The sequence below is a fragment of the Canis lupus genome, chromosome 2 (assembly GCF_003254725.2).
Source record: "Canis lupus dingo isolate Sandy chromosome 2, ASM325472v2, whole genome shotgun sequence".
NCBI classification, from domain to species: domain Eukaryota; kingdom Metazoa; phylum Chordata; class Mammalia; order Carnivora; family Canidae; genus Canis; species Canis lupus.
In genome coordinates, this window is record NC_064244.1 from 76,930,249 (window position 1) to 76,956,485 (window position 26,237).

Here is a 26,237-nt window from a genome sequence, read left to right on the forward strand (position 1 = left end):
TGCTCCCTGTTCTTTGTCATCACATGTCCTGAACTTGGACTATATCAGCCAGCTCTTGGTAGCTTTGCACTTTTGCTCATCATCTTGTTCCCTCTGCATGAAAAGATTTTCTTATTCTCATCTCTCTACTCCACCCTTTGTTCTGTTTACAGAACTCAAATTCCTTCCCTAGGGAGGAAAATAAACTGCAACTCCCTGCACTGGTGGTGCTTTGCTTGCCCTAATTTCACTGGGTCTGGATAGTAGATAACTGTCCATTTCTGCTTCTCCTCGAGACCCTGAAGAGCCAGAGGGCAGAGCCTGGCTGTATATGGTTATATTTTCTAGTGCCCAGCCAAAGGCTCAAATGCAGGAGGCTCTCAGAATCATGCGTTGGGGACTAGCATGTTCTTCTTGTTCTTTTAACTCAAAATATGCCATATATTCATGCTCAATAAGTATAAAAGACTGAAAAGTCACTGTTCTTTAGCCACAAGATTCTATGTGAACAACCAGTATTATCAGCTTTTTATGAATCCTTCTAGATATATATAAACATACATATTTTTCTCCTTCCTTTTTAAAATAAATGGGATCATACTGAAACAGTTTCACACTTTTTCACTTTACTGTGCTCATATACATATGAGCATTTTTAAGTATACATATACATGTATTTTTAGATTTTATTTAACCAATTAACTATTGATAATGTTTCAGTTGTTTTTATTCTTTTGTTATTAAAAACAATGCTACAATGAATAATCTCATATTTGTCTTATTCAGATATGTACACATTTACGTAGGAAGAATTTCTGGAGGTGGAATTGCTAGGCCGATAGGTGTGGGCACTTTTAATCTTGATCCTCATTGCCTGATTGTTCTCTATAAAGAATGTCCAGTTTCACACCCATCAGCAGTATATGGGAGTCTCTGTCCCTGTACCTTTTTTTTTTTAAGATTTTATTTATTTATTCATGAGAGAGAGAGAGAGAGAGAGAGGCAGAGCCACAGACAGAGGGAGAAGCAGGCCTCACGCAGGGAGCCCGATGCAGGACTTGATCCCTGGACCCCAGGATCACATCCTTGGCCGAAGGCAGGCACTAAACCGCTGAGCCACCCAGGGATCCCCTGTCCCTGTCCCTTTGCCAACACAATGTGTTATTAACTTTTGGACAAGTTCCATTAAAAAAAAATAATAAAGTTAGGTTTAACTTTAAGTGTATGTGTGTGTACCAAATTCATGATCACCTCTTAGTTGAAAACCATCAAAAAGTATCTGGGGGCAGGAACAATCTGGAGATTCTAACCCCACGTTCACAGAAAAGCAATTCTCATTGGATTCCAAGGATAATTAAGGAATGTGGTAGGAAAATGTCACGGACAACCAATTTCTTTAATAAAGAGACTTTACTTTTGGGGAGCAACCTACAGATGTCAGATGCCTTTTACATATATATTGCTTTTGACCAGCGGGTACATTCCTACACCTCCAAGAATTTTTTTAAAGCGTAACCAGGAGGAGCTAACTTGGATGAACACCTTGATGTTTTGGGTCAGATTTTGGGTTATCTTCTGATTATTTCAGTAAGGAGATCACTAAAGAGGTCAGAAGATAGTCTGAAATCGGCTCCACAGTCGTGGTGTGAGGATTAAATAGGATGTCTGTAAACACAGACACAGAAACAGGCACCATAAAGCAGCTGTAATTATTAGCTGACAAACAATAGGTTGTTATATGGGGGTGATGACAGATTAAGGGGCTACTTTGGTGATAAAATCTGCCTTCTTGGCTGTAAGGGCTCTGGGAGCCCAATAAATTCCTCTCTTGCACTCACCAGCAGTGCAACTGTGAGCACATCCCCTAATGTCCCCGGCCTCACTCTTCGCATCTGCAAAGTGGGAAGAAAAAAAAAAAAATTCCAAGGCTCAAGGTTTGCCCTGAGCTTAAAGGTGCAACACTCCCAAGGGCTTGCTACACACTAGTCCTCTTCTTTTCCTCCCCCCCTAAAGAGGCGGAGCTTTAGGAGTCTCATTAGTCTCGGTGGAGCCATCACGAGCCCATCAAACACCCCAACAATAACCCCAGGAAACCAGAGCGACCGGAGCACGACCAGCACCGCCAGCGCCCCGCGCGGCTCCCAAGGGCAAAGGGTCACCAGAGACCCGCGATCTCGGACTTCCGGTCAGCCCCCTCGCCCCGCCTCTCGGCGACGGAGACCCCGCCCCCGCGGAGGCCGCCGCAGCCGGGCGGTCACCCGGGCAACGCCGTCTTCCGGTCCGCGCGGCCCCGCCCACTTCCGGCCCCGGCGTCGTTGCGTCAACGCCGGGCGACGCGGAGCGGGTCTCCGGAAGGGCGGCGTGGGGGGCGCGGTTCCGGGCGGAGGGCGGCGGAGCGTGAGGGCGCGCGGCCTGACCTCGGCGTCGCCGCGGGCACCCGGGGCTCCGCGCCAGCCATGGAGAGCGGGGGGCGGCCCTCGCTGGGCCAGTTCATCCTCCTGGGCACCAGCTCTGTCGTCACCGCCGTCCTGTACTCCGTGTACCGGCAGAAGGCCCAGGTCGCCCAGGAGCTCAAGGTCAGTGCTGGGGCCAGCCTGGCCTCCGCGGGCTCGACCCTGCCCCCCGGTAACGGTGGGCCCGCCCTTCGCCTCCGGCCGGAAACCGCCCCAGGGCGGAATCCGGCTCCTGAGAGGTGTCGCCCCGCCGGTCTCGGTGGGGGCGCGGCGAGCAGAAGTCGGGTCACGTGATAACCGCTCCACCTGCCCCTCTTCCTCTCAGTCCCTCCCCTCACCCGGAATCGCGACTGGATTACATCATTCGACAAATTCTTAGCGGGCCGCCTGCTCTGCTCCAGGCCCTGGGGCTCCTGCACGGATAGAAGAGACCAAAAGTCTCTGCCCTCATGGAGATTCCAGTCTGGTACAGACAGACAAGTACATCGGATGGGGTGACAGATGGGGAGGAAAATAGGACAGAATGAGGCGGGGAAGAGAGGAAATGCGGTGCCGGAGAAAGGGAGGTGTGCTATTTTAAAGAAGGTGACATTTAACAGAGCCCAGGAGGAGGTGAGGGAGACCGTGCAGGTGTCTGGGGGGAAGAACAGTTCAGATGGAGGGAACAGCAAGTGCAGAAACCCTAGACTTTGCCCATTTATGTAACCACTCAGTTCCTTGTTCCTACAGACTCTTCCTTTTTTGATGGTTTAGTTACTTTAAAAATAACACTTTCTTTCTTAGTCTGCCCTTTCCAGCTTAGCACATTCTCATCTTGTTTTTTTTTTTTTTCTCCTTCACAATCTTTTTTTTTTTTTTTTTTTTTTTTTTGAGGTATGGAAAATGACAGTCATCTCCAGATTGCAAATGGGGAAATTATTGAGACTCCCGGGAAAAGTCTTAACAGCTCCTCAAGTTGGAACTTAGGTCTTTGGATTCCAAGTGTGGGATTATTATTATTTTTTCTTTTCTTTTTTCCTTTCCTTTCCTGATTGACCGCATTGCTTTACTGTGACGGTCTGACTGGCCCATGAGAGATGGACCTCTTTAGGTCGGAGACAGGGTCTTACGTATGCTTTTTCTTCTAGGTTGTAAGTCAGTGCCTGACAAGTGGTAGACGCTCAGCGAATGTTTGTGGATTCCTTTTGGCTGAAATGTCACGATACCACAGTTAGGGCTTCGCTTGACGTTTATTTGAAGGATTCCTAAACCTGGCTTAGTTCATTATCACCATATTGTTTTCAATAAAAGGGCTCAGGAACCAATGTGTGAAATCCCTGCCCTCAAGGGGAGTTTGGGAATGCATCTGGATCGAACCAGGTTACCAAGCAGTTAGATTTGTGGTGCAAATGGCGTCCTAGTGAGATTCCAGCTGCCCAGTTGTTTGATTATAAACAGGTTACTGCTGAAGTCATGTGCCAGGAGTGTAACTGATACTCCACTTTCTGACTCTAAAAGTCTGAAATCAGGTTGGCATCAAGCTGGCTGAATGTGGGACCTTTGAAGCAGTGAACTCTCCAGGATCTATTTTTGGGTGGCCTTAAAAGTTTTGCCAGTTAGTTCCCAAATGAAGTTGAAACAGCCCCTTCCTGGAAAGAGTTGGGATTCCTAATATTTTAGGTTCTGTTTTCTTGATCAGATTACAAAACTCGCAGAGTAGGTTTGAGTCTTAACCTTGTGCATCTCTCGTAGTGATGGGAATGCATATTTATTGCCTGCCTATTATGTGCCAACCCCTGGGCTAGATTCCTTCACACCTTACACATCATTGAACACACATAAAAATCCAGTGATAGTTTTATCTCCATTTTTTTTTTTTTACAGCTTTGGCAATTGAGACTCCGGTAAATTAAGTTGCTCAAAGTCACAATAGATGGACTGAAGGTTGATTCAAGTGTCTTTCCAACCGTATTCCCTCTCCCCTTTAAAAAATTCTAACTGGCCATCCTGTGGTGGATGCTGTACCAGCTGTGTGACTTGGGGCAAAGCATTTCATATCTCTGAGCCTCAGTTTCCTTATCTGTAATTGGGGCTAATAATGTCTGCTGTATAGGGGTGGTAGGAGCATTGCATGAATTTACGCGTGTAAAGTGTTTAGCGTAGTGCCTGGTACATACAGTTGACCTTTGAACAACATGGGTTTGAACTGTGCAGGTCCACTTACACGCATGTTATTTTCAACAAATACAGTATTATAAATGTATTTTCTTATATTTATTTATTTATTAAAGATTTTATTTATTCCTGAGAGATACAGAGAGAGAGGCAGAGACACAGGCAGAGGGAGAAGCAGGCTCCCTGCGGGGAGCCCGATGCAGGACTCGATCCCAGGACCCTGGGATCACAACCTGAGCCAAAGGTAGACACTCAACCACTGAGCCACCCAGGGGCCCCTTCTCATGATTTTTAAAAAATATATATTTTTTAAATTTTATTTACTTATTCATGAGAATACACAGGAGAGAGAAGCAGAGACACAGGCAGAGGGAGACACAGGCTCCATGTAGGGACCCTGATGTGGGACTCAATCCCGGGTCTCCAGGATCACACCCCGGGCCGAAGGCGGCACCAAACCGCTGAGCCACCGGGGCTGCCCTAAAAAATATTTTCTTTTCTTTAGCTTGTTTTATTACAGGAATACAGCATATAACCTACAAAATGTGTTGATTAACTGCTTATGTTATCAGTAAGGCTTCTGGTCAGTAGGCTATGAGTAAAGTATTTGGGGAGCCAGAGGTACATGCAGATTTTCAACAGTGTAGCGGGTTGGTGCCCCCAACCCCTGCATTGTTCAAGGGCCAACTGTAGTCTCTCTAAGTGATTATTCATTCACTAACTTATTCATCAAATACAGGTCGAGTGCCTGCTGTGGGTCAGGCACTGTTCTCACCACTAGGGGGACGGCAGTGAACAAGACCTGGACGCCCAGGAACTGTTCACTGGTTTTATTAATTCTCTTATTTTTGATGCAGCAGTGCCAGGCTGGGCTGGTCCCCAGGCACAGCAGGTGGGAAACTGAATCGGAGGGGGTGGTAGGAGCAGAGAGGCGACAGCAGACTTCACAGTGCTCGCCTGCTTGTCAGAGGGTGGGACAATGAACTGGAAAATAGGAGAATAGCTCCAGCGAACAGAGCCTTGTCCCGCAAAGGTGAAGGCTCCCCTTTACTGTCGTGTACCAGTGCAGAGCATGGAGTGATACAGGCCTGCTGAGGGGAACACCTACCATGGCCCAGCCCCCTGCCATGGCCCAGGCACTGGTTTTGTGCTTTACACATAAGCTCTTTGGATGCATGCTTCTGTGTCGTCAAGAAGACATTAAATTGTGTTCAGTCCATGGCATGGAAACGGATAAGTACCTTTCCAATTTTCACTAAAAAAAGCTAAATGAAGAGGAGGGTATGTTTCCGTTAACTGAAGAAAGAATGTCAGTGGCACCCCCATTCTAAAGGTGGCAGATGCCTGATTCTATGGTGAAACTTCTGGGGCACAGCTTGGGAATGTGATTCTCTATAATCTCCTTCCTGCCTGATTTCCTCATTCTCTCAACATGAAAAAAGTAAATAGTCTTTTTCTTGTTGGGCCTGTAAGTGTGATAGAACATGCAGTATTCAGCAGCCAGTTGAATGTGTCGTTTGCTTTTAGGGAGCTAAAAGAATCCACCTGGGCGAAGACTTAAAGAGCATTCTTTCAGAAGCTCCAGGAAAATGTGTGCCTTATGCTGTAATTGAAGGTATGTTTGTTTATTGGCAAGATTTAAAACTTCCTCTTCTCAAAGTTTGATAAAAGTCTTGGCTGATATGAATGGCCTTTTGTGTGGGGCTGTGGTCCAGAACTTGGACTTTGGGATCAGAAAGACCCAGGTTATTACTCTGTGATCCTGGCACAATTACCCAACCTTTCTGAACCTCCCTGGTCCCAACTGAAAAAGAATTCCTATTTTTTAGGGTGGCTGTAAAGCTGAAATGTTGGATCCATGTAAAGTGCTTAGCAGAGTACCTGCAAACCATAACTTACTGTGATACCATTTTCATCATTTTGATTAACTGAACTCAAGCTAAAATCAAAATTTAAATCACCTTAAAGGGAAGGACAGAGCAATTCTTCAGAAATAAAATTATTTGTTTCCATTTAGGAGCTGTTCGATCTGTTAAAGAAACACTTAATAGCCAGTTCGTGGAAAATTGCAAGGGAGTGATTCAGCGGCTGACACTGCAGGAGCACAAGATGGTGTGGAATCGGACAACCCACCTTTGGTACGTACCCTTTCTCCCCTGGCCAGGCCTCACAGCTGGTCGGCTCAAATGCTGGTGTCCGGGGCACTGTTTCCATGTTTTCAGATTCCCTTGAGACAAGGCCCAGACCAGTTTCTTCATGCTGACGGTATTCTTGCCTGCAGTCTGAGGACCTCTTATATCAGAGTCACCTAGGCATCTTGTTCAAATGGAGATTCCTGGGCTCCATCCCAGACCTACCGAGCCAGAATTTCTGGGATGGGAGGCCTGGAATCTGTTGGTATGCTCACTGAAGTGTGAGAACCCCTGATTTATGGCATGGATTAATGAATTCAGTATTTATTAAAACAATGGAAAACCATTTTTCCAACCAATCCTAGTAGATTTTTTTTTGTCTTTTGTATTATAGTAAGAATGCTTAACATGAGACCTACCCTTTTATTTTTTTTTAAGATTTGATTTTTTTTATTAGCAAGCATGAGCAGGGCGGGCGGGAGGGCAGAGGAAGAGGAAGGAATAGACTACCCACAGAGCAGAGAGCCCAATGTGGGGCTCAGTCACAGGACCCTAGGATTATGACCTGAGCTGAAGGCAGATGCTTAATGGACTAAGCTACTAGATGTCCCACGAGATCTACCCTATCAATAAATTTTGGAGTGTAACATACAGCACATCTCTAGAACATATTTATTTTGTATAACCAACACCTTGTACCCACTGAACAGCAACTCCCATTTTCTTCCACCCCAGCCCCTGGCAACCACCATTCTGCTCTCTGTTTCCACAAGTATGACTATTTCATTTTATTTTACTTCATTTTTTTTTTTTTTTTTTTTTAAAGAGAGAAAGAGAGCATGTACCTGCATGCATGAGCAGGGGGAAGGGCAAAGGGAGAGAGAGAATCCACGCTCAGCACAGAGCATGACACGGGGCTCTATCTCACCACTCTGAGATCATGGCCTGAGCCAAAATCAGGAGTGGAACGCTTAACAGACTGAGCCCCCGCCCCCCCCCCCCCCCCAGGCGCCCCTGAGTATAACTATTTTAGGTCCCTCATGTAAATATTTGTCTTTCTGTGCAGTGGCTTAGTTCTCTTAGCATAATGTCCTGCAGGCTCCTGCCTCTTGTCACGGTCACATATGTAGAATTTCCCTTCTTTTTTATGGCTCAGTAATGTTGCACTGTTGTGTATCACATTTTCTTTCTTTGCTCATCCCCTGATGGGCAAATAGGTTGTTTCCATGTCTTGGCTCCTGTGAATACTGCAGTGAACACGGAGGTACAGATAATCTCCTGAGACCCTGATTTCAGTTCTTCAGGATGCACACCCAGAGAAGTGGGGTTGCCAGATCATATGGTAGTTCTGTGCTTAATTTCTTAAGGAATTGGATACTTATTTGAAAGTGGCAAAGAGAGATAAATGGTAGGCTGGTCTCTGACAGCGTTTATTGGCCAGTGATGCTGCCTGGGATCCTGAGCAATGGATCTGCCTTATGAGGAGGCATTAGGATAACAGTGATCAGTGCATACTCTTGCAGTTCTTTCAGACTCTGTCCTGTCCTGCATTTAGGCCATCCCCTGTCTGCTTGGGCTTGAGGTGTTTGCTGTCCTTTATTTTTACCTTGGGTTCTCTCTTTGTTTTAGGAATGACTATTCCAAGATCATTCACCAGAGGACCAACACGGTGCCCTTTGACCTGGTACCCCACGAGGATGGCGTGGGCGTGGCTGTGCGAGTGCTGAAGCCCCTGGACTCGCAGGATCTGGGCCTGGAGACAGTGTACGAGAAGTTCCACCCCTCCATCCAGTCCTTCACCGATGTCATTGGCCACTATATCAGCGGCGAGCGGCCCAAAGGCATCCAGGAGACCGAGGAGATGCTGAAGGTTGGTGCTACCCTCACAGGGGTAGGCGAGCTGGTCCTGGACAACAACTCCGTCCGCCTGCAGCCCCCCAAGCAGGGCATGCAGTACTACCTGAGCAGCCAGGACTTCGACAGCCTGCTGCAGAGGCAGGAGTCAAGCGTCAGACTCTGGAAGGTCCTGACGCTGGTCTTTGGCTTTGCCACCTGCGCGGCCCTCTTCTTCATTCTGCGGAAGCACTACCTGCAGCGGCAGGAGAGGCAGCGCCTCAGACAGATGGAGAAGGAGTTCCAGGAGCACGAGGCCCAGCTGCTGAGCCGCGCCAAGCCCGAGGACAGGGAGAGTCTCAAGAGTGCCTGTGTCGTGTGTCTGAACAGCTTCAAGTCCTGCGTCTTTCTGGAGTGTGGGCATGTCTGCTCCTGTGCCGAGTGTTACCGCGCCTTGCCAGAGCCCAAGAGGTGCCCCATCTGCAGACAGGAGATCACCCGGGTCATTCCGTTGTACAATAGCTAATGGTCTTGAAGCCCCACAGGTGGAGGTGAAGGGACCCCACTCCCCCTTCTCAGGAATGTTTGTCTTGAGGCCTGTAGAAGAGCAGCGATGGGGATAGCTCTTATCCCAGGTATGAATGAGGGAGGAGGCTGGGGAGCCATCCAGGTCTCACACCTCCAGCACTGGGACGTTGCCGCGCCACCACAAGAGGGGACTCCCCACCTCCGGCCCTGCTTGAGAATCACAGCCCCACGCTGGGGTGGGTGTGGTAGCCTGGCATTCCTTCCTGCAACCAGAGGAGTGTGTGCGTGTGATTGACAACACCTCATCGCTTAGGGCCCGATCTTTTGGTCCTTTCTGGGGAACTGCTGGTTCCCGTGGACTTAAACTTTGAGTGACTCAACCAGCTGGGAGGCAGAGTCGGGCTCTGGGTGTGGGGTATGCTTCACAGAGCTGTCTCTGAAGAGTCGCCTCTGAAGAGGCTGTCGCACAGCCTTTCTTCCTTTTAATGATACCCCACGTAAAAGGCCGGGCTGGACATGTCACTGTGTCCCTTTCCCCTCACCTGCTCACCTCGTAATGTGAGCACATGTCTGTCAGGACCAAAGAGTGAAGCCTGCCATCTGCCTTCTACGGAAAAGAAGGAACTCTGGTCAGCAGGCGGAAGAGCGGCCACTTGAAGAGACAGTGGGACTATCCTCTGGTCCGCAGTGGCGAAGGTGGCAGCTTGGCTGCAGCCCCCCTGGAGTCTCCGTGACCTAGAGGGAGGGCCGTCTGAGTGCACCTTCGGCCCTGATTGGGAGTTCCCGGGGCCTGAGCGGTGAGCACCGGGCCTGGCTTTCCCTGCCTGAGGTCAGCCTGCAGGGCCTCACCGCCTCAAGGAAGCAGTGAGGCTACCTGTCCTGGCCTCTTGGCCATGTTGGCTTCCCTCCCAGGCTGTCACCGAGGCAGAGTAGCCAGCCAGCACCTTGGGCACCAAGCCTTTTCTACAGTCCCGCCTCCTCACATAGAGAAGTTAACATCCTGTGGGTGGAATCACATCGCCCCTTCCTGGGTTGCTGTCTCCCCCCCCCCCCCCCCCCCCGCCCCCCTGACCTGCTCCCCTTGAGTTTGTGAGTGAAAGAAGTGGAGGAGCCCTTCTCACCTCCAACTAGTCCGAGGTCTTGTACACAGCTCTCATCTCCCTTCCCTGGCTTTGAATATTCATCCCCTATCCTCCTTTGTGTGGGGGAGGCGGGGGTGCTCTCAGGGGGCTGACACCTGTTCTATGCAGTGTCCAGTGTGGACAGCACAAATTAAACACGTTATAACCAAGTGGGAGCCTGTTTTTTTGTCAATAAAATTTCGGTGGCTTGGCTGAGGCTTGCCCAAGATGGAATCGAATTTCACCGCGGTGGAATGATCTAGAGACCTTGAGGCCTTGTGTGTGTCTTCCTCAGCAGAGAGGTGGTCTGGGGCTCCTACAGGTGGCGTGTGGCTTGGTGAGGTGGAGGCCTGGGGGCAGGTGTCCTGGAGAGCAGCCTGTAGGGGGACCTCACCTCACTAAGGACGTCGTCTTTTTTTTTTTTTTTTTTTTTTAAGATTTTATTTATTTATTCACGAGAGAGAGAGAGGCAGAGACACAGGCAGAGGGAGAAGCAGGCTCCATGCAGGGAGCCCGACGGTGGGACTCGATCCCGGGTCTCCAGGATTACACCCTGGACTGCGGTCGGTGCTAAACCGCTGAGCCACCAGGGCTGCCCTGAGAACTTCATCTTTGAAGAAGTCCCGAACGGAGGGGCGGTGAGAGGCCCTGGGTGGAGTGCTGGGGGACAGCAGAGAGGAAAGGAACGTTTGGAATATTGGACTGGATGTTCTTTCAAGCTATAATTTCAAGGTGGGTTAATCCTCACAACCTGCCGGCTCCCCTGGTGTCTGCTCCTCACAGATGAGATGGCCCACGAGGGGAAGTTTGCTGGGCTAGGGGTATGCGGCTGGTTGGTGGTGGGTCCAAATTTAAACTCTCCACTGTTTCAAAGCCCCTGGCCCTCCTGCTCGCTGGCGGTGGCCAATTTCCTGCATGCACAGGAATACCCCACGGGAGTGTTGCTCCCGTTAGTGGAGGGACAGTACTGCGCCCCGGCTGGTGCAGGGGAGAGCTTGGGTTCCCATAGCGCTGCCTTGGCTGGGCAGGGTGAGGGGGTGACAGAGTGCCTCCAAGGCAGCAGCCCCTTCTTCCTTGGCCTTCAGCTTTGACACGGTCAGAAAGTCCAGCTTTTAGTAGAGGACGAATGAACCGCCTGTGGCGGGTGTCTGTGATGATCTGTCAAGAATTCAGCCCTCGGCGCAGATGTCAAGAGTAGGTCCGACCAGAGGGGGTGTAAGGGGAAGGCAATCTGCTCTACCCCAGCCTCGCTCAGATCTGGGCAGACCCAGTCTGTCTCGAGTGCCCCTCTCCAAGCAGAGGCAGGGAGGTCCAGTAGCAGCACATGGTCCCCGCCACAGGAGGTGATAGCCAGTGGGGAACACAGGCACGCAGGTGCCCAGGTTCTGGATTTGAGGTCCCTGCTCAGGCCCAGCCCAGGTGGGGCTGGCACTCACAGCCCCCTCCATCTGTGCCACTCCCACCTTACGTCCTGGGACTCACCTCCAGGAGGGCTGAACAGGAGGGAGGTACACTGAGGCAGGCGGGACCAGGCTGGGGAGTGGCCATGGCAGGGAGGTGAGGACAGAGGGCGGTAGTACTCAACTGACCTCGGGATAGTTGCGAGTTAGCAGTTCTTTGCCAATTCAACCCTTCTGCTCAGTCACTTGAATCCTAGGCAGACAGCTTCAGGAGGGGTCACTTGGATCACTGCTCCTGGTGTTTTGAAGGTCTCCTGGGCACTTTATGTGCATGGGGGGGGGGGTCTACAGAGTGTTATCTCCACTTGACAAGTGAGGCTCACGGGGTTCCGTGTTTGCATCTGGCCACACAGCATCGTGAGCCAGCCAGTGTTAGGTTCCTTGCAGGCAGTGTTTCTAAGACTTAGGGCAAGCAAGCAGGGGAGACCGTATTACCCCACTTATAGGTCATGGGATGTGCTCAGGGGTACCGAGGTCTGACTAAAACTCCTCCGCCTTTTGCCTTTTATCACTTTAAGCCTGGAGGGGAAGGGAAGTTGTCCAACAGACAACTGAGTATTGCAGACTCAGTGTTTTCCCCAGCCAGTCATCACCTCAACAATCACCAGTCACACCCTGGTTTTACGAATCACAGGAGGGGACTTTGAGGTTCCCTAGCTTATCTTGATGGAACAAGAGCCGGAAGGCAGGTCTCTGGAATCCTAGCTCTTTCAGAATTATGATAGAAAATTTGAGAAGCAGCAGTATGTGAAACAGTTAAAAAGCAGATAACACGACACACGTGGCCAATCTGGCACCCTTTACAACCTCTGCCCCAGGCCATGAAAATCCCAATCGGATGATGGGTCTGATGCTGATGATCCCACAGGTCCTCCAGAATGCTCAGAGGAAGAGCCGATCATGTTCGATGTCATTTGATGGGCATTTATTCATCAAAAAGCATTTGCAATCTCTGTGCCTGGAGATGCAGAAATGAGTAAGACACAGTCTCTGCCCTCAGAGGGCTCAGAGTTGTCTTAATACACCCTCGTTGTTTGAAAGGCGGTGGACCGTATCAGGAGCGGTGACTCGGTTGTTGGGCATATTTGTGGTTCACAGAATAGTGTAGCTGGGATGGGCCTTTGAAATCGACCTGGTTAGAGCACATTCCCTGACCGTTGACAATAAACCAACCGGGGCCAGTGCATCCTTGCAGAGGGGAGCCAAGCAAAGAAGACGTAGCCCCCAGAGCCTGGAACGACCTACTCGAAACACCACCCGGACCGCGTCCCTCCTCTGCTTGAAGCCTTTCCCCAGGCTCCCTGTCATCTCCAGGGACATGACTCTTCCCTGGCATCTGGAGGCCTATGTAACCCAGCCCTGGCCACCTCTCCAAGCCTCTCTTCATCCCTCTGTCTCACACTTGTGGCTCCGACAGCACCTCCCCTTACGTTGTGAGGTTCCTTAAACCTGCCAGGCCCAGTCCAGCCTCTGCAGTCTTGGCTCTTCACCTGGCTACCCTTTAAAACTCAGTTTTAGGTGGTGTCTCCTCCATTCCTAGATGCCTCGGTGGGATTAGATGCCCCTCCCCTGAGATTCCATAATACATACATTCCATAGGAGATTCTTCTTATTCCTGCCCTTAACCATATCACCCATGTCTTGGGCAGGACCTGCATCTTACTTTTTCTCAGGACAATTTTTTGGCACTATACACTAGTTAGAACTAGCTCCAAGTAGCTCTTTGCTAGGTACTAAGTGCTCTACATGATTGATATTTAATCTGCACCATGAATTATGTGTCTGTATTGTTTTTCCTTTTTAAAAAAAAATTATTTGAGAGAAAGTGAGTGTGAGAGCAAGAGCGGAGGGGCAGAGGGAGAGGGAGAAGCAGGATCCCGACTAGGGGCCCCATCCCAGGACCCTTGGATCATGACCTGAGCCAAAGGCAGATGCTTTTCAGTTGGTTAACTGAGCCACCCAGGTACCCCTGCTCCCCCCAACCCCATATTATTCTTCCTTTAAAGAGAAGGAAACCAGGGCCCTGAGAGGTGAGATATCTTGCTAAGCTCACAAGAGAGTCAAGATGGAACCCCAGGTAGTCTGAGTCCAAGCCCAAGAGCTTAGCAATGAATGTGTGGAAGGAGCAAATTGACAAGCGAGGGAACTAGACATGGGGTAAGCAGTCCTGGGAGGCTGCCTGTGGGGGTTGGACCAGAGATGAGAGTCCATGACTTGGTTGTAAGAATGAGGGAAGGGCCTGTCTTAGGGCCTCGAGCCAGTGTGGATAAGCTGTTGAAGAGGAACATCACATCCAGCCAGCTAACCAGAGCTTTGAGTTCTCCACACAGGAAAGGTGGGGACAATGTCACTGTGGCATAGGAAATAATCTGGACGGGCAGCCCAAAGGCTGGCCTGCCTCAGGTCCTGGCTCTGTTGCTGTGTGATCTTAATGGAGTGCTTTGACCTCTCTGGGCCTCAGCTCTGTCTATACACGGAGCAAGTTGGATCAGAAGCAGGTTGGATCAGAAGCCCTCCGATGCTCCATCCAGCTCTGACGTTTTGCATGTCTAAGAGATGCGAGTGGATGAGGGAGGGAGGGCAGTTTGGAGGCACTCTTTGGGGCTGCAGGTCTAGCAGATGAGAGGTGGACCCTCTTCGGAGGGTCCTTAGCTGACCCCCCACAGCTTCAGGACCACATTCCCATAATGCCAGAGAGATGAGCACATTTTCTCTAATTAGATAGTGTTAACTTATCGATTTTGAATGAGCCAAGTTTCGATGTATGATGTCCTGAATTGCTGCCTGGAGTGCTCATTAGTCACTTCCCCTGCAGCTGCCTTACTGTTTTCCAGATGCCAGCCGAGGGACCTGGCATTTCCCTTCCCCAAGAGTGAGGCACACGAGGCCGAGCCAGTGACACTGGCGTTGGTCAGAGGAACTGATGGAGCCTGGGCAGGGGCTGGGGGGGGGGGGGGGGCTCCACTCTTGCTCTTTACCCTCTGTCCTTGCCAGAGCGATCGCCTCCCCTTACGTTCCTCCAATTCAGATCCCTCCAGGATTGGGCCATGCCTCTGGAGGGCCACAAGTGAACGCAACAAGCATTTATTAGGCGCTGAGCGTGCCAGGCACCTTGTGTCCTAACTTGAATGTTCTCGAGGGTGGGGGGAGGGAGGTACACAGAAAGTTGTATTGATATCAACGTCCACATTGCCACAACGGCAGGCCTCCCACCCCCTAGTCATCTTCCCCGGGTGTTTAACATGCTTCACAGGGTGGATCTTCGTCCACGTTTGCAAGAAGTAGGTCCCTAGGCTTTGTTTCTTCCTACCCTTCGCAGGGCAGGATCCCTGCTCGGCTTGCAGTCTCCGCCGTGACCTCCAGGTGGCGCTGTGCCCCCGCGGTTGAGGCCTCCGGAGCCACCCAGGTGGTGCTAGGAAAGGTCTGTGCAACTTTCCCTTCCCTGAGGGGCGGGGCACAGGCCTCGGAGCATCCCGGGCTGCTGATCCCGGGTGCCGTGGGGCACAGCCTGGAAAGGGGAGAAGCAGGGATTTTCTCCCCGGCTCCTTCCTTTCTCTGCTCAACTCACCAGCAAGCTGGGTGCAGATGTGAAAGTTCTGAGAAGCCCAGAAACTTCTGGGAGGAAAAAAAAAAATCCCCCCTTTCTCCCCCGATAATGTCCCAGGCATTCACATCTTTAAATATACTAACCATGATTTCTTTCAACAAAAATGAGATATGCATAATGCATCACATGTTCTTAAAATACCCAAATGACTTCATACTGGTAAAAGATGCTTAAAAAAAATTGTATGGCATAGATTCCGATCCCCCCCCTCCCCCCCCAGGAAGCATTTTCTCAGCAGAAGACATCCTGCTTCTCTCAGCCTGGCCTGCTGTCCTTGCTCTGGTCTCTTCTGTCCTGTCTTTGCCTTTTGTCCCCTCGTTCAGCTCCTCCGTCCTCTGCTGTGTATTGCAGGGGACGAGCTGTCAGTGACTTTCCTTGACAGCCCTGCCTCTTCTCTGCCCCGTTTGCCTCTTGCCTCCCAGTGTGTGTAAGAGTTTCTTCCCCTGCGTGTGCATCTGTCTTCCTCCCTGAGGCTTTCTTGGGTTCTCTCTGCTTCTGTCTGCTTCTGCTTCTGGAGGGGAGGGGGTGTCTCTCTCTCTTCCCATCCTTCTCACCTGTGCATGGCACCTGCCCTCGCAGCTGGAGGATTTCCTTCTTCCCCACCCCAGCTCAGGTAGGGCAGGATGGGGAGGGCCTCTGTGACCATGCAGTGGCTGCTCCTCACTCTTCCCCCGTTTCTATCACACAGAGAGTTCCTTTCCTAGGGAGAAAGGGCCCTGCTGTCCCCCCCTGGAGGGCTGGAGATGGTGGGACTCACTGCTTGGGGCTGACCCCTGCTGAGGCCCAGCAGCACCTCACCAGGTCTGTACACTCTCCCTCTGAGGATGCTCTGCTTACCCCCATTTCAGAGCTGAGAGGCATTCTGGCTCAGAGAGAGAGGTGACTGCATCCTCACACACAGGTCGCTGGGATTGAGCTCGGGTCTTCTGGTTTACCCTCTTTGGCCTGCTGCCCTTCACCAAGTCAAGTAGACAGATCTCTGTGCTGGGAGACCAGGGTCTTGGGCCTGGCTCTGTCCCCAGTAGGGCAGCTCATCTTCCTTGTCTGAGACTCGCTTTTCCCTCCCTGGCAGTGGGAAAGTACCTCTTCTCTGCCCTGCCAGCCTAACCCGTTCTCGTGGACATGAAATGACATCGCATCCACCGGATGGGCAAGTGCTCGCCTAACAGCCTATGGAGGAAGAAGGGTGCAGAGCCGAGCACAGCCCCTCAGAGGGCTCAGAAGTCAGTGGCCACGTTCCTCTGCTCATGTTTGAGCCACCACAGGTCTGGCCCCGGGTGTGGGGGAGAGTCAGGGCTGAGGGCCTCTGGGCTTCAAATGTACTAAAAAGCCCTTCTGTTGTCCCAGGAGACTGGGGAGGGGGGCGGTATTTGTAGGATCTCGTCCCGTATTCTTTATCCAAGGGGCCATAGGGGTTCAGAGATTCCCCTGGAAACTGTGTATACAATATTCTGCTTCTGGGAAAGAGAACCCATCTCTTTTGTCAGAGTTCCAAGGAGTCCTCAGCCTGCAAGAGGTTTGGACTCTTCCATCTACACGCCCTCCACATCTGTGGGTAGGCCGAGATGGAGACCGGAAGAGGCTTGTCCCTGGTTTCCTCAGGGAGGCAGTGTCGCCCAACAGTTGGGAGCTCAGCCTTGAGTCAGACCTGCTGTCTCCCCTGGGCGCTGCGGCTTTGGGCTTGGCACTCCACTCTCCCGGCCACAGGCCCTTACAGATGGTATAAGATAGATGACAGTCCCTCCCAAGGTAATCATGAGCGTGGTTGTGTCTAGAGCCATTAGCATCATCTGGGACATGGTAAGCTCTCAGTAGTGATTGGGTAGTAGGAGTTTGGGATCAGAAGGTGGCAGTGGCCCTTTCTGAGCTTGCTGGGGTCAGCTGGGGTTAGTCCCCTTTGGCTCAACTCATTGCTCTGGTTGGGTCAGGGGCTCTTTAGCCAGTGGACTTTGGGGCTCTTGGGAGATCTGGACAGAAGAAGCTGGACAAGTGGGTCAAGTATTCAGACAGAGCCCAGCATTCAGAGCCAGCTCCAGTTCCCAATCTCCCGAGCCTCCCCCATTTGTCCACAGGGCTAAAACCGTACCTCCCCTTGTCTGTCCCCTAGGGTGGTGAGGATGGGCAGGAGCACCATGGTGCCTGGCCTGTCTGCTGCTCTCTTCTTTCCCGGGCCCAAAAGAGGCTGTTGTTTCTCAGGGTGCCACAAAGCCCCAGTGCCCTACCGGCTGGATCTGGTTTGGAGGCTGTAGGCAGAGCTGCTCTCTGAGAGTTCCAGGACCCCTCCCTCCCTCCCTCCTCCACCGGAGGATGTGGAATGATGAGAGGTGGGGAGAGCGACTTCAGGACACCAGTTATCCCCCTTTCACGTTCAGGTGACATTTGACTCCTCAGCTCCTCCCAGTTGTCCTCACTGTTCCTTAGGTTTTCCCCCAAGAGCCGGTGGGACTCTTACATTGTGGGCTGTTGGTACAATAAAAACTTAAAAAATCGCCCTCTGATCCTTTTTAAAATTTTATCTCAACATGGCAAACTTCCTCGTTGAGAAAAGCCCTTTTATTTTCTGACTAATCATGCGCTGCTGCAGCTCCCCGCCCCCATACAATTCTGGGTGTGCCCCGCGATGCGGTGGAGAGGGGGAGCCCTCGGTTCCGGCAAGCCCTGGCGGGCCCCAATTTCCCCATCTGTAACTGGAGGAGGTTGGACTAGATGAACTCTTCCTACAGGTGTTTTCACACTGAGCTGTCTAGAGCTCTGGGGGTTCTTTGGAGGCCTAGGGGGTAGGGGGGTGCCCCGAAGTGTGGGCTTGAGCCCCTAGCTCCCCAGCACCTTGCCCTTTACTTATTTTTTATTTACTGAGGTTCCTTGTAAGATATTTCCAGAAGAAAGGGTCTTGAGGGTCAGACAAGGACAAAGGAAGGGAGACAGACAAAGGAAGGGAGGAAGCTAAGAGTCCTTGAGCTGTCCTGGGGGAAGGACCGGTGCTGCCACAAAAGTCCTCAACACACTTTTGGGGAACGAGTGAAAGGCGAATGAATTCTTGTCTTATTGTTCTTTGATCCGAGGCTTAAAGCAGGTCCAGTCAGTTGACACGGGTCTCTCATAGGAAAGTCTGGGCCCCTGTGTGTGGGTGGTCGGGTGGGGGCAGAGGGCCTGCCCAGCAAGGCTGCGCCCAGGTTCCAGTCCATGAGTTGAGAGGGCCGGGGGTGCTGCGGGTTTGCATCCAGCCTTGGCTCAGAGTGGTGGTGCCCTGCTGGGAGGCCACTTAGCCTCTCTGGAGGTGACCAGCTGGCCATTGACCTAGCACAGTGTCTTGGCCTTCCCTGCTGCCGGAGGGCTAGGGTCGGAGCCAGCCCTGGCAAGGCTCTGTGGCTCCCGCGCTCCCCCTCTGCTGCCACGTACCTGGGGCAGAGGCATCCCACAGCCACCTCTTCTCTGAGTCTTGCCCTCGTTCTCTGCGGCTGCTCGTGCCTCGGTCTCCCCATCTGGATAGGAGAGAGGGGGAAGGCAACAGAGGGAACCACTGGGCGCCAAGCGTCTGTTTCGTGCTGGGGGCTGCGGGGGCTGCCTTTCCCCTTCTCTACCCCACCCACACTGGTGTAGGGCTCAGAGCACAATAGGGACTTGCCAAGACCTACTACCTCAACCCGAGAATGTCTGTGCCCAAGGGGCCATGGACACAGTCCAGTCCCGTGGTGCCCAATTCGGTGGGGTCCTAGGGTCCGATGAAGTTTGAGGGGAAAAATCCCTCCCCCACTTTTGCCTCAAGCAGGTTTTGTCTACTTTAGATTTGGGAGAACTGGCTGATTTTGCAGCTGAGAAAGGAAGATGTGATTTTCTTCAAGTTTCCTATTTTATGATACCGAGTCAGAGGCCTAGGGGAGGGAACCAGCTTATTCAAAGCCACAGAGAGCCAAGAGTTGAGCATGAAAACTACGTTCATCCAGGACTCACTGTGTACCAGGTGTATGATGCATGTATGACCTTCCTCAGAACGAACTCGACTAAATAGGAATAATTATCAGCCCCATCCGACAGATGAGAAAATTGAGGCACCATGAGGTGAAAATAATCACGGAGTAAAGAAATGACAGGTTAGGGATTTGAATGTGGCCGCCCTAGTGAAGGCTGCCCCCTCCCCACTGGGCTACTGCACTAGACCGTGCATCACCCATCTCCCTTGCTGGGTAGCAGTGAGGGCAGCTTCCACTCCCGTCTTACTTGGTCCATTCCTCCATCTGGACCTGGTGTCCTCAGCACAGCCCTGAGCAACGGGCTCAGAGCCAGCCCCTCAGCCTTGGAGGAGAAGGCAGGGATTCTCCAGGACGCATCTGCATCCAGGTCTAGCACCCCGGGGGTTAAAGGGATGCCCCACTTTAGGCTGGAGAGAAGGGAGGATTGAGTGTGGCCTTTGTAACCAAGACAGCTGCTTCGAGGGGTAGAGGTAGAGGAATGCCACGCTGATGGAGCTTGCTCTTGCGGAACAGCCGCGTGAACTTGGAGACGCCAGTCAGCCTCCAGGTGCCTTATCTGTAAAATGGGCCTGTCTGGGTCCTGCAGCTTCTAAAGGCTAAGGGAAGGCTCCAAGGAGGTCATAGTCATGGAAATGCTTTTCTCACCGTCAAGTGGCTGCGGGTCTGAGGTGTGTGTGTGCAGGGGGTGTGCTTCAGGAAGAGGGAGGGTACTGACTTGGGAAGGTGCAATGGGGCCACCTTTAACCTTATTTGGAACGCGGCAAGGGAAACAAAACCAGGTGGGGTGGAACAGCCGGCTCATCCCCTTCCTCTCGCTTGCTGGGTGTGCAGGGATTCCTCAGCCCTCCCTGTGTGGTGTGCTTACCTCTGTGCAGGGGGCACTGGGCTAGATGCTCAATGTGTGAACTGCTTCATAACTCGGCAGAAAGGAAGGAACCAGGTGGGCAGGGTGGTCCCAGCCCCGCGTGGGGCGTCCCCTATGAGGACCTGGAACCACAGCTGGGAAGGGTGGCTTCTCCTAGCTCCATCACTAGCCTGTGACCTTGGCAAGTCAGGTCTCTATTCTCTCTGCGAACATCAGTTGGGCAGGGATGCAACGTTGCCTCTTTCTACCTCTGGAAGGTATTTATTTTGAGAAGCAAGGTCAATAATGGATGTGAAATGCGTTGGGGGGAAAATAAAAAAGCAGGTTACAAAGGCAAGAGCTTCTTGTTGTAACTTGATCATCCTGCTCGTTAGGCTTTTGTTTTCTCTTCCAGCGTTTGGCCTGGTGCTAACCTCAAAGCAGACACTCTGCAGAGCCTTCATGAATGGGAGCCGGCGGCTTGTGGAGGGAAGCAAAGGGCAGCCGCAGACCTGCATTGACAAGCCGACAAGCTGTGGGATTTGGGGCGAGCCCCCGAGCCTCTCTCTCTTTCTCTCTCTCAGGGCTTTGGTTCCCCCGCCTTTGGCAATGAGGAGGTTGGGCTGGATCGTCCCTAAGGATCCTCCCAGCTCTGACAGCTCTGAAGTGGGAATGAATGAAGTGCTAGTGTTCTTTCTCACTCATTAAGCACCAGGAGCCTGATTTCATTTTGTTTTGCTAACAGTCCTGTGAGGCGCACAGGCAGCTAGCCAGCCACATGCCCCATTTTCCAGCTGAGATTATGGAGTTCAGAGAGGGGACGTGACTTGTCCCAAGTCTCACAGCTAGCCAATGACAGGATGGCGATTCAAACCCAGGCCTGACTCCCATTCCACACCCACCCCACGGGGCCCACTGTCTTGGTCTCCCACTTCTCAGCCCCCTTCCTCCCCTGCCCCCAAGGTGCCTGGCCTCCAGGTGGGGGACGCTTTGGCACAGTGGGAGAAAGGGCTGGGCTGGCTCCTCTCAGGTAGCTCCTCTACCAGATGTTATATGTCACTAAAGAACCACACCCCTTTTCTTCCAGCCTGCCCTCCACCAAGAGAGTTCTAGAATGAAGGGGAGAGTGAACCTGAGGGTGCTCTTTCACTAGGGATGGGGCCAGGGGCAGGGCAGCAGGCTGAGCCAGTGGAGACCTCACTGGCCCACCCAGCTGTGCCCCCTAGTCCTGCCTTCGGCAGGTTGCATGACCTCGGAATGGGTGACCCTCCCGGTCGTCAGGGGGGCCCTGCCGGGCCAGTGAAGGCAATCTCCAGGCGGAGAGCAGGTGCTGCTGGCTCTGGGCGTGGATAACGAGCCCTCCTCACGCACCTTGCCCCCTCGGAGTTGCCATCTGCTTGGCAGATGCGCCTCCCCAGCCTCTGGGGCCGCCCGGGTCTCCCTCCTGGGGACCGGGAGCCCGCTCCACGCCTCCGAAGCCACAGCCTCTCTCCGGAGCTGGAGGCTGTTGCTGGCAGGGAGGTCCCCCAGGGCAGAGGGCTGCAGGCCCGGGGCGTCCCCGAGGAGGAGGCAGCGGACGCCGCCGAGGGCTGGGCATCCCGGGCGAGCCCGGCGTAATGAGGCGCTCCCCTCTCCTCCGGGAGGCGGGGCTGCCCCTGCCCCCCCCCCCCCCCCCCCGCCTCCACCCCGAGGCCCCGCGGGAGCCCGAGTCCTGAGCCTCGGCCGGGGAGCGGGGCCTTCCAGGGCGATCGCAGTGGGGGAGGGGGGGTGAGGCCCGAGGGGCCGGGCCCGGGGCGTGTGAAGTGGGGCGCCAGGGCGGGGGTGGGGCGCCCGCGGCCGGACGGGGAGGCTGCGTCCTCAGGTCGCCCTGACGCCCTACGACCTTTCCGCCCCAGCGTCCGGCCTCCGGGGAGACCGCGTCCATCTGTCCTTCCCGGCGTGTGGTCCTCGGTCCCCCCGCCCCCTCCGCGCCCCTCCCCCCAGCTCCCCGCGGGAGGCCGAGCGGGCGGCGGGGCCGGCGCGCACCGGCTCGGGGCCGGTAAACACCCCGCGGGAGGCGCGGGCGGGGGGGCGGCGGCGGAGGCGCCCGGAGGCCGCCGGGCCGGGGCGGGGCTCGCGGGGGGCCCCGGGCGCGGGCGGGCGGGCGGCGGGGGCCGGGGGCGGGGGCGGGGGCGGGGGCAGGAAGCGAGCGGCGGCCCGGCCGGCCCGCGCGGCCCCGTGACGTCGCGCGGCTTCCAGGGATCTCTCCCCGCGGCCCGGGTCCCCTCGTCCCCGCCCTCCGCCCGCCCCCTCCCCGAGCCCGCCGCGCCGCGCCGCGCCTCGCCTCCGCGCCGCGGCCGGCATTTGTCGCTCGCAGCTCGCTCGCGGGCCGGCTCCTGCGTGCAGACCCCCCCGCGCTCCAGCCCCCGCCCCGCCCCGCCCCGCCCCTCTCCCCGCCGGCCCCGGCCCGCTGCGCTCCGCTCCTCCCCCGGCCGCGGCGCGCCGGCCCCGCCGCCGCCTCCCCCTTCTCCCCGGCCTCCCCTCCGTCTCTCCCTGCCGGTCCCCCTGCCTCCCTCTGCCTTTCTCCTCCGCGCGTCTCCCCGGCTCCCTCCCGGTTCCGCGCTCCCCTCCCTCCCTCCCTCCGGGCATCCTCCCCCCTCCGCCCCCAGCCCTCCCTCCTCCCGCGCTCCCCTCCCCCTCCGCCCCTCGCCGCCCCGCCGCCCGCCGCTCCCCAGTCAGCCTCCCCGAGGCCGCGCCGCCGCCCGCGCTCGCCCAGGACCGGCCCGCCGGGCTCCCCGGGGTGCGCCTGCCTCGGCCCCGCGCCCCGCGGGCTCGCCGGGACACCCCCTCCGGCTCGCGGCCCCGCCCGGCCCGGCCCCCGCCCAGCGCCCGGGAGCGCCGAGGATGTGAGTCCTGCTCGCCGGCGCCGGAGCAGCAGCCACTCGCGCGCCGAGCCGGAGCGCAGCGCAGCGCAGCGCCGGGCGCTCGCCGGGTCGCTCGGGCGGGCGGCGCGCTCTCGCCCCAGCGGTGCCCCCCGGGCCCTCGCCGGCGCCACCGCCGCCGCAGCCCGCGGGCCGTCCCCGGCCGGCCGCCCCCGGCCCCAGCGCCGCTGACCCTGTCCGCCGCGGGCGGGGACGCGGGCGGAGGAGGCGCCGCCGCGGAGCCCCCGGACGCGACCATGTCGGAGGTGCTGCCCTACGGCGACGAGAAGCTGAGCCCCTACGGCGACGGCGGCGACGTGGGCCAGATCTTCTCCTGCCGCCTGCAGGACACCAACAACTTCTTCGGCGCCGGGCAGAACAAGCGGCCGCCCAAGCTGGGCCAGATCGGCCGGAGCAAGCGGGGTGAGTTCGCGGCCCCCCGGGCGCCCCTGTGTCGGGCGCGCCGAGGCCGGGCCCAGGTTGGCGGGGGCTCCCCCGCAGGCCCGAGCGGTTCCGACCCAACGGAGTCCCGTCGCGCGGCCCTGGGGGGATCCCGCACTGCGGGCCGGGCAGCCGCGGGCCGCCGAAACCCCTCCCCCTCGGCCTGATTCCGGCGGGGGTCACCCGGGGGGCGTGGCGGCCTCTGGCTGCCGCGGGGGCTGCGGGGCTCGTCCCGGGTCCCCTCCCGCGCCAAACTTTGCTTTTCGGCGTCTCACCCCCTCCCCTTTTGCGCAGTGGAGTCGCAGCTGCACTGGCTCCGGAGCCCGGGGTGTGTGTGTGTTGGGGGGGTCCCAGGGCGCCCCGAGGGACGGCGTGGAGGACTGAGGGGGGGGTTGGACCCGACTCCCGCGGGAAGACTAGGGGCTTTCGGGGCGCACGGGCTTCTCATTGTTACTTAGGGGGGGAGGGGGAGGGGGCCGAGTCCGAGCGCTCGGCGCGGGAGCTGGAAAAGCCCCGGGGAGACTGGGACGCGCGGAGGCGCGGAGAGGAGCTCCGGAGGCGCCAGGACAATGAGGGGGGACGACAGCTGCCCGGAGAGACCGCGACGCAGAGATGGGGGGGCGGGGGCAGGGTGCCGGCGGGTGGCGGTTCCGGGGAGACCGCGAGGGGCCGGGGCCGAGCGAGACAAAGCTCGGGAGAGGGAGCCAGGGCGGGAGAGACGGCGGCCGGGGACGCCAGTCGGGGGAGGACAGAGAAGCAGCTGCAACAATGAGGGAGACCGACACCCCGGCCGGAGAGAGCCCCGGAGACCTCGACAGGTGACGGGCACGCCGGGAGACCGAGGGCGGGACTGAGGCAGGCGAGGCTGGGGGGGGGGGGGCGAGGCGGGAGGCCCTGACCTCGGCGGGGGGGGCGCGCAGGGGGCCCCCCGCCCTGCACCCGCCCTGCACCCGCCGCGGCCCCCGCGAGCCCCCTTGCTCCTCGCCCCTCCGCACCCGGAGCCTCGGCCACCCGCGCCGCGCTCGGGGCACCCCCGAGGGTCCCCGGCCCGCGGACCTGGTCTCCTCCCCGCCCTCTTCTGCCGGGGAGGCTTCTGGCTCAAGAAATGCGCCCGGGGAGGTGCGGGGGGCTGAGGACGCGGCCAGGGCGCGTCGGGGCTGCCGCCGGGCCTGCGGGGTTTGCGCCCTCTCTGCAGCCTTTCCTGCGAACCGAGCCGGGACGCAGCCTGGGGGGGGGGGGGCGGTTCCGAGGGACGCGGCACGGGGTCCCCCCCTCCCCGCCCCCCGGCAGAGGCGGAGTGGTTGGGGCTGTGTCTGCGCGCGAGGAACCCCCCCCTCCGCCTCCCGCGCTTCCCAGCCCGCCCCCCCCCCCCCCGCACCCGGGGCGTAACGGGCGACGTCGGAGACCCCCGGCGAGGCCCAGGCGCGCTCACGTCTCCTTCTCTCCCCTTTTTCTTGCAGTTGTTATTGAAGATGATAGAATTGATGACGTGCTGAAAAATATGACAGACAAGGCACCTCCTGGTGTCTAACTCCCCCAAAGACAATGAGTTAAGGGAGAGTAAGACCGGCGGTAACAGTTATTGGCAAAAAGAGCATGAAAAGAGAAAGCACTTTGAAATCTATTACTAGCTTGCTACCTACGATGAAATCAACAACCTGTATCTCATGTCAGGCCGGGAGACAGACGAGGCGTGAGAAGGAAGAGGAGGAGGAGGAGGAGGAAGAGGAGGAGGAGGAGAAGGCTCTGGGCTCCTCAGCAAAAATTAAAAATAAAAAAAAAATTTTAAAAATTTAAAAATCACTATATACACACATATAAAGAAATAAAAAGTCTCAGTTGCAGCTATTTGTCAAAATTAATATCCATTTCTTTTTATATACAGTGAATATTGCGCAATTATAGATCTGGATTTTTGAACCACTTAAATAATGAAGCGGCAACACCGGGTGTTTTGAGGTGTTGGCATTCTTCGCTGATTTGGCTGTTCCCAATGTTTACATTATTTAATCTTGCAAAAATGGTTCTGTGCACTTGGATGTGAAATGCTGTCCGGTTTTATTTTTTTATGTTGTTATCCTTGGATGTACAAAAAAAAAAAATCAGCAAATGATCTCTATAGATATTGTTTTATTTTGGTCCTCTTTTGAAGTTATCGGGAATGTGTTTAAAACAAGCAGAGAACTTTTCTAAGGAATGATACAAAGGAAGAATCCCTGTTTTACTTTAAAATGACTTGTAAAGCTTGTGTTTCTTTGTTGCTGCAAGCTATTTGCCCAAGTTAATGCAAATGGACACATTTTATATGTCAGGAAAAAAAACCCCACAAAAACAAAGAAAAAAATGCTTGAGCTTTTTCTAACCTCTTTCCTGCAGTCTGTTGTGTGAGCAGCCTGTTTTTTTCTCTAATATTGTGTCAGTTTATTCTCTTTAATGGGCTGTAAAAAAATGTAATCACAAGAGTGCCAAATATCTTGAAATGCCAAAAGGCATTTTGGTTTCTTTTCTTTTTCCCTGTGCTCTGAGTCCACGTAAAGGAATGCTTGGAGTGTCTTTTCTGTTATTTATAGGGGTTCTCTTAAGGCACACCAGCTGCCTGTTTTGCATGGTATTTGCAAAAACGCCTCTTGCGTGAGGAAATCTTTTACCATTTTTTTGTTTGCAACTTTGGACCTCAAGAGGTTTCTTCCCTACCCTGTTCCCTCTTTTCTTAATTCGATATTCTGGATGTTGCACCTTTAACCAGCACACAGGGCTATTTCTCCAATGTACAATAAAAGAATATTCCTGTGTCTCACTCCTCTCTTGTCTCTG

The 26,237-nt window shown here is 54.8% G+C and overlaps 2 protein-coding genes and 1 long non-coding RNA gene across 3 annotated transcripts; all 3 read left to right on the top strand.

The window, feature by feature from the left end:
- Nucleotides 1–2,306: 2,306 nt before the first annotated feature.
- MUL1 (mitochondrial E3 ubiquitin protein ligase 1) lies at nucleotides 2,307–10,370 on the top strand. Its single transcript, XM_025447614.3, has 4 exons — nucleotides 2,307–2,555; nucleotides 6,114–6,201; nucleotides 6,604–6,724; nucleotides 8,348–10,370. Exons 1-4 carry the CDS (start codon nucleotides 2,436–2,438, stop codon nucleotides 9,075–9,077), a joined length of 1,059 nt encoding a protein of 352 aa, XP_025303399.3. The 5' UTR covers nucleotides 2,307–2,435; the 3' UTR covers nucleotides 9,078–10,370.
- A 5,175-nt stretch (nucleotides 10,371–15,545) lies between these two features.
- On the top strand, nucleotides 15,546–20,782 carry LOC118354085 (uncharacterized). Its single transcript, XR_004814018.2, has 2 exons — nucleotides 15,546–16,532; nucleotides 20,498–20,782. It is a non-coding gene; the product is annotated as an uncharacterized LOC118354085 (long non-coding RNA).
- Nucleotides 20,783–23,147: 2,365 nt separating this feature from the next.
- CAMK2N1 (calcium/calmodulin dependent protein kinase II inhibitor 1) lies at nucleotides 23,148–26,220 on the top strand. Its single transcript, XM_025447735.3, has 2 exons — nucleotides 23,148–23,405; nucleotides 24,884–26,220. Exons 1-2 carry the CDS (start codon nucleotides 23,240–23,242, stop codon nucleotides 24,952–24,954), a joined length of 237 nt encoding a protein of 78 aa, XP_025303520.1. The 5' UTR covers nucleotides 23,148–23,239; the 3' UTR covers nucleotides 24,955–26,220.
- The last annotated feature ends 17 nt before the right edge of the window (nucleotides 26,221–26,237 follow it).